This window comes from Vigna unguiculata, chromosome 3, assembly GCF_004118075.2.
Source record: "Vigna unguiculata cultivar IT97K-499-35 chromosome 3, ASM411807v1, whole genome shotgun sequence".
Lineage (NCBI taxonomy): Eukaryota > Viridiplantae > Streptophyta > Magnoliopsida > Fabales > Fabaceae > Vigna > Vigna unguiculata.
Genome location: NC_040281.1, coordinates 46114577 through 46122132, shown reverse-complemented (window position 1 = coordinate 46122132; position 7556 = coordinate 46114577). Strand labels below are relative to the sequence as shown.

Below are 7556 nucleotides of genomic sequence, written 5' to 3'. Positions count from 1 at the left end.
ACACACTTTTCACGATTAAGGTGAAAACTATTTAAGGTGAAGCAGCCAAAGTGTCTATCCAGTACCAAGGGAATCATGAAAGTCAAAGAAAGTTAAAACAAAGGGAAGAAGATGTGACATATATTTATAGAGAGACACGAGCTAAAGAACTTGGTTCTATTCTGAAATTCTTCTTTGTTTAAGCACTATAATAATAATTTGCAACTGTTACGTTGAAAACTACTAAACAATTGGAACCATAAGTTTTACATAAGATTTTAGAGCAACGAAAAAATCTTTTCTTGTCATTCTGTCTCCCAGTGTTCAGTGTAAGTGGTCATAATTCTGCAAACCAAACTTTTGCAACCATAATTGCCTAAATGTGTGGTTGATCATTTTTTGTGGTTTTCGGATGAGTTAGGAATCCAAAGAAGACACAGAAATTTGAAGTATAATGCACTAGCTGATGGCAATTCACATGTGTTCCAGTCACTGCTGAAACAAACAAACAAACAAACAAAAAATTGTTAAAACTTGTTTAGTTATACATTTAACAGCAAGGGTAATTGATGGAATGGACCAACAAATGTAATAAAAAAAGTACCTTTCATAAGATGGAATGAAATCTTCCACGTGCTCCCTTTGTAAATTATGGTGAGAGGGAATTTCAAACGAGAAATGAGTCTGAAGCAGGCTTTAATGTGAAGTGTGTTAAGTGCTACAATGTCAGCTTCATGGTGTGGTCAAGTGGGGAGAATACGACAGCTACAACTCCTGATTTATGGAGTTGTTGTGTATTTTTGAGTATTTGAGTTCAGGCACTAGTGCGGTATTTGCTGGTTTATGCCAAAGTAATCATCATATAGGTTGGTGAGAAAAAATGATGGTCGCATATTTTGCAATAGTTACAAGTAGACTACACTGGTGATCTGTTTTCTTGGCAATGTTTATGAAGATTTGACCAATGTGGAGGCATTATTTTCATAATACAAAACGTCTTATCTTTGAGTTAGTAATGATAGAGATGAAAGAACTCTTGAAGCCAGAGATGGGCTCCATAGGTTGCTGATGAAGTCAGTTTGCTAACTTCATCATTTATCTGCAATCTGATATTTTCCCATGTGGATGCATGCAATTGCAATATCATCCTTCTTCTCAGTGGTCCAGTTTTCAAACTTGCATTATTATCTTTTCGACTTAAACCCAAATAATGCCGTTGCAATCATCTTGATATGCATATTCATCGTAGCATTGAACTTAGTGATGTTACATTACTGTTAAACAACACATAGAATTTGTTTACAATCATTCTGGCAGGCCCAGTGCTAACAGTAAAAATGGTTAATCCCAATACATTATTCATTTAAGCAATGGGCCAAAACCCACCAAAAGCATGTGAAAGTTATGTTAATCCAAAATTGAGCTCAATAGAGGTCCAAAAGAGAGCTTTTGCCCCATTTGGTCAATGGTTGGGTTAGGTTCTTTCTAATGCTCCAAGGCCCATATTCTAATGGATTATCTCTAAACATTGTTATGTTTTCTACATATAGCTTTAACTAAAGTTAAACTCATTAACTAAATTTGGATGATAATGCAAAATTGTTTTATACGGAGTTCTGTCTACATTCAAATACTTCTTACCCAATACATCTTGAAAAATCTCACCATGCAACTTGTTCCTTAAGCCTGTGACTGTTAATGTCGTACAAAACAAGGTACAAGCTAAGCAGTTACCAGAGAATAATGTTGAGTAAACCTCTATGTTAGTTCATGATATCATAAGTAGGAGTCATTTTAATGATTTTGTAAAATTCTTATTAATCCTTTGTAAAGTTAGGAAATAAAGTTGTTAGTCGGGGACCAAAATGATTGATGGTAACAGCTTAATGACTAATGCAGAAGTTTGGTTGACTAATGTTACTCTAACAATAAAAGTAACTTGGACATGTTGACAGAAAATGTAGGACATGGTTCTTACCAATAACCTGTGTTGTTGTGACAAATAGTGATAGAATTATAATGGTGTTTAAATAGGATTTTGACTACTCAAGAAGAGGATAGAGCAGAAAGGAAATGATAGGTGGAGAGGGAGGACCCACTCTGCTGAATTACGAGCTACATGACTCTTGGGTGGAAACTTCGCCATGTTAGGATCTGTTCTTTCAAAGGAGTTGTTGGGTGTCTTAAACAGAACCATTTTTTATTATGTATTTAGCCTGCAGCAGTACATTAGGATGACCAAGACAAGTTTTCGCGACATCTCCCGCTGTTCCTACTTTCTGAACTTCACTGTTTCTGTTCACACCAATGCAGAAACACAAGTACTGCTCTAGTTGACATTTTGTCCCTTAATGCATACAAAACAAACTTCTATAGTTCTTACTCAACCACTACTCACTTTTCACCTCTGTTATATCACATGTCAACTATTCTGCCGCTTCTTAAATAATCTCGATCTTTAACTTCTGCATTATGTTTCAGTCTTATGTTTAACCATTCTTCTATCTAATTATATAATATTATCAACAAGACTTTGTTTTCGGATTTTCGTTTTGTAGCTTCTGCATTAGGTTGACGTGATACCCTCTTAGGCTCTAACCACGTAGGTTTTGATAAGTTACTGCGTGACCGGACAACACAACAGTGTTCGGTGTACATGTCCTTGCCCTATTGGTGCCTTGGTCGATTTGGGCCTACAATAAAAAATGAATTTGGCATTTGACACCCTAATTATTAAGCCAGTCTAATGCATCAATGCTCAAACATAATTGGTTGCTACAATTTGGCTTTTTTCACGAAAATAACAAGGCAAATAATAACCACGTGCATGGGGAGCATGCTGGGCTTGTCTGTAGCATTGATGCTTCGTAGCTACTTCAGATATCATCGTGCACGTTACCTGTCTCTTTTGTGTACCTACGACTATTGTTTCACTGAGTATAGTCGTATATTTATTGATTCATACTTTGATTTCACACACACAAAGGTGCAAACAAGTTATTGACTATGAAGTTATGCTCTCTCAATCTCTGCTGTCCCTTATGAGAGTAAAACTGTGAATTACAGTATTGTTGTTGTATTTAGTAGACTTTTGGAAAAGAGTTATTTTGTCAAAACCAGGAAAAAATGTTGGGTAAACAAAACAAGCATAGAAGCAACTAATGAAGACAATGTAACTTTAGCTAGTAGCTCTTATAAAGAATTGAAAAAGCGCCCTAAAGTAACAACCAAATTTGACTCTGGAGCGGACTCATCATATCACCCAGAATTACTGTTTGGAAGGAATATAGCTGTCACTTTGAAAACCCCTCATGCTGTGGACTATTGCAAAGCATCATAACAAGGACATGATGCATCTGCAACATATAGCGAACCATAACCAACTCATGGTGACAAAAGCAAAGAAACAGGACCACAGTAGAAACAAAGTAACCTCCCCAAATCAGAGGTTGATCAATTTATGGGCAGTCATTTTCAGAAAATGCGTCCACTGGTGACCGGTCTTTGCACTTTTTCCCTTTGATCTTTTTTGGGTATTTGGTGGTCTTCAGTGAGTGCAGAAACCCCATTTTCTCTTGTTCCCAATGGCAACCTACGTTGTCAACATTGCTCAATTATTCACTTTCCAAACACAATGTTCAGACAAGAATCCTAAAGGTTCAAATTTCAGAGAGAAATCATCCTTTCAGAAAAGAAGAGTTCCCTCCATCATTTTAATTTTGTTGTGGTCAAGTCAAGTACAGCAGCATCTGCTTGAAAACTCATTTTTAAACCTTTATTTCCATGTACATCCTATTATAATGCGGTCTGTTTTGACCATTACACTTGATAATGACAACGAATACGGAAAGGTGTAATCAAAGCCCATCTCTAGAGACAGATTAACAGAAAGAGGATATTCATCGTGGTTTTCTTTTCCTAAGAATAGCAGATTGGTTTTATCTTACGGACGTGCATATTCTACCATTATTACTGCAAATATTGCAATAAATTATTTGTACCTAGACACCGAAAGTGACTATTGGGGTCAAAGTATCGGAAAACAGATTCTGGTACACCGTGATTGTTCCAGTGTTACTTTGTTTTAGAGGATTTTGATGTCCCTTTTTACTTAATCAATGTACTTTGTTAAGTGGTCCTATATTTTTTTAACTTTTTTTATTTCAGTCCTGCTGTATTACGAGCTTAACTAAGGGACACCGCTTGCTAGAAAGTCAAACATTCAAATTTATTGTCAATCCGGTAATATTTGAGATATGACTATAATAGGACTGTTCAACATCCATACACTTAACCTATAATCTGTTTCTCCGCACCTATAATCTGTTTCTCCGCGAGTATTATCAAATGCAGAGTTTATCAACGCAAAACTGAGATAACTAAACTGTTAGAAACAGGATTTAGAATTAATGTTGACACCAAAATGGTAAGGAATTAGAGTTGCTAAACAAAGCCAATTATAACTCTACCGCTTTACGACTCAATGTTAGGAAATTAAGCAATACACCAGATCTTGAGACTAAAATTACTGTTGAGTTCTTCAATTCACCCGTAGAACAGAAAAAGATGCCAATATCTGAGGACAAAATATTTTGCCAGACTTGCATTAGATACAAAACAGATTCGGATGGCCAGAGAAGTAAATACCTACGTTTTCGGAAAGATGGGGTTCCATATCCGTGTGAGAGTACCTTGTCCCCCCTCTGGGAGAGTAACAGAAAGATATGCATTGGCAAAAGAATCCACGAGCATCTCCTAGACCTAGTGGGGCAACATATTTCTTAATGGGTTGGTTCGATCATGTATGTACAAGAAATTCATTGATAAATCTAATCTATCACTGAAGACATTTCACACATCTTTGATTAACAGTTAGAAATCTCGATATGCAGTTCTTAATCTGCAGAAACAGAGGATAGATCGCCCGACCGGCAGATAATAAGCAAAGGAAATCTCTTGAATGTGTTTGGGACAAATATCATGAGTAGGATGATTAAAAACTGCAATGAAAATAGAACTCACAGGTAGAACTACAAGTTTGTAACTTGTATTTCTACTCAGTATCAGATATCTTATCCACCTCAAACAATAAAGTGGAGGAAATCTCAGTCCCTGCCTCATTAATTTTTCAAATTTTGGCTAGAAATGTCTATAACTAAGAACATAATTTAGTTGCATTTGGACAACATGACTGCCAGATTTATGTCAAAGAAAGCTACCACATTGGAAGTAAATACTGAGATCATTAACGAGGGCTATTAAGAACATCAATTGACACGCGACTAACAGAAGGGAGTCGCATTTGCTGGTCCTGAGGTCTTCTCCTCTTAAACAGCGGCTCCAGTGAAAGTGAGACTGATGATGACAATGCCCACGAATCATTTGAGCTATCACAGCTGAAAGTTGAATCAAGGATACCACCTGGGCTACTTGGTTCAGTTAGACGCTTGCGTTTCTGGTGAAGGCTGTAAATGCCTTCATAGCGACCTAATATTTTCTGCATGAGCTTGTAGCACTGGTTCACTTGTTCCTGTAAGATAGCCACCAACATTTTCCAATTACTCACCAGATCAATGACAAATTCACATATTCAATAAACAAGAACACGAGAGATAGAGAATCAATTAAGTTAAAGAGACAGACCTCGCTAATCTTTAGTAAACCAAGAAGCTGATCAATGTACTTTGTAGCGTTAAATGATTCAATCTCTTTAATAACATGGATCATGGTAGCAGCAGCCAATGTAGAAGGAAGATAACTCATAGCCCTTGAATCTGACAACAATCATTGAATTCCATATACAGATGTCAGCGATCATAATGGCACGACTCCAATTGGCTTAACATGAATATCTAGTGTTTCATTAATTAACATTTAAATCCATACTAGAAATTTTTGCTACATACCCGCAGTGACATTGAGAAGAACCCGCTCACAACGCCATAGAAACTCCCAATGCAAGCGACTCTTCAAACCAAGCCTTCTGACAATGTGTTCAAAGAAAGAAATTGGAGTCACAGGATGCATCCTCCATTTAAGAGTTGACAGCACCAGCAGCTCCATTCTCTGAATAGTCTTCGCCTCAAACACAAACCTCGATTCCTCCACCTAAAACACCCACCAATCAAAGAAAGGCAAGTGCATGAGAAACAAAACAATAAGTCATATCAACAAACACCTAGGGTTCATCTTAGATCAAAAAACATACTTGAAGGTCCAAAAGGAGCGGCACATGGGTCTCTTCCGTTTTTGCAGCAAGGGACAAACAAGCAACAGCAGTGAGCTGTGTCATCCACGGCTTGTCCCTGTGAAACCTCAGGCATGGGATGAAGCGATCAAAGTAGTTGACGGCAAGAACAGTGGTCAAAGCAGAAAACCCATAATGTCCGCAGACTTTTGAAATCCAGTTCACAGCCTCCACACGAGACCCTTCTAAGGGCCCATCAGCAATGGCACTAAGAGAACACGAATGGGTCTCTCCCTCTTTCGAGATTAAAGACACAAGCTCTTCATCTTCCCAGAACAGATCATTCTGAAGTAAAGCCAAAGGCAAAGATTGCAACTTTCTCCCAGATGGGTCATCGTCGTTGATCTCACACTCAGCGCCGTTCGCATCCAAATCTTCCTCAAAGGTTTCACGCTCTTCGCAGAGAAGGGCATCGAGGATCGAGGGAGAGTGGTGCTGTGCATCGTCTCCGAGAGCCATTCTGTTCAAAGAAACAAGTTCTTCATTGTTGGTAAGAGAAGATGCGCAGAGGCATTTTGAAGTGTGGCTATGTTTGTTTCTTTGTTTCTCTCACTGTGGTGAGTTCAATGAGATAATGAGAGAAAGAGAGAGAGAGACGAATGCAGTAATCAAACAAAGGGTTTTATCTGAGAAGCACTTCACGCTTGTCCTTTTCTTTCCCTTTCTTTTCTTCTTTTATTCTTCATATTTTCTTCCACATATGTTGTTATTTTAATATTTGTATTGAAGGACGAGCAAGACAGCCTGTTGTTTCGCGCGCAGAAAAACAGCGCGTAACGGCAACACATATATCACGTCGTATTTTGAATTTGAATTATGGGATATAACAACATTCTGTGTTTTCTTCTCAGGATCTCATCCCTTCTTTTTTTCTTCACATCTATTATTGCTTATCAATAAATACGCTTTATTACTAAACATTAACTTACAATGTGAATAAGTTGAAAAAAAGTGTTACGAAAATTCAGCTTCATTATTGATTGAGTGGAAATTCTGGCTTAATGAATTAATAGCAAAGTTTATTGATCTAATTTACGTTTAAAAATTAAAAATATATATTATGCATGCTTAATATATATACTTTGAGAAACTTAATATGATTTTATTATTTTTATTATGATAAATTTTTAATATATAAAAAATTAAAATATTATAATTTCATATTCAAATCTTAAAGACATCATCCATAAATTTTTCTTTTTGGTGTAAGTATTTTGTTTCTAAATTTATTATTTAAATAACCACTTTTATTAAATAAAATAATTATTTTACTAATTTTACTTTTTAAGTGGGCTTTTTTTTAATTTAGTCGTTTTTCATATTTTTTTAA

At 36.5% G+C, this 7556-nt stretch overlaps 1 protein-coding gene across 1 annotated transcript; it reads right to left on the bottom strand.

Moving 5' to 3' along the window:
- Positions 1-4985: 4985 nt before the first annotated feature.
- On the bottom strand, positions 4986-6882 carry LOC114175927 (cyclin-D3-2-like). The gene is made up of 4 exons (XM_028060779.1): positions 6188-6882; positions 5886-6087; positions 5623-5753; positions 4986-5509 (listed from the first exon to the last, which is right to left on the bottom strand). The coding sequence occupies exons 1-4, from the start codon at positions 6683-6685 to the stop codon at positions 5225-5227; spliced, it is 1116 nt and encodes a 371-aa protein (XP_027916580.1). The 5' UTR covers positions 6686-6882; the 3' UTR covers positions 4986-5224.
- Between the last annotated feature and the right edge of the window lie 674 nt (positions 6883-7556).

Bases quoted from the DNA above. Each gene is read 5' to 3' on its own strand.
- LOC114175927 (XM_028060779.1), bottom strand. From the start codon at position 6,685: ATGGCTCTCGGAGACGATGCACAGCACCACTCTCCCTCGATCCTCGAT. The intron at 6,088-6,187 runs GTATGTTTTTTG...TGGGTGTTTTAG, and splicing joins CGCTCCTTTTGGACCTTCAA to GTGGAGGAATCGAGGTTTGT. The intron at 5,754-5,885 runs GTATGTAGCAAA...GATTGTTGTCAG, and splicing joins TCTTCTCAATGTCACTGCGG to ATTCAAGGGCTATGAGTTAT.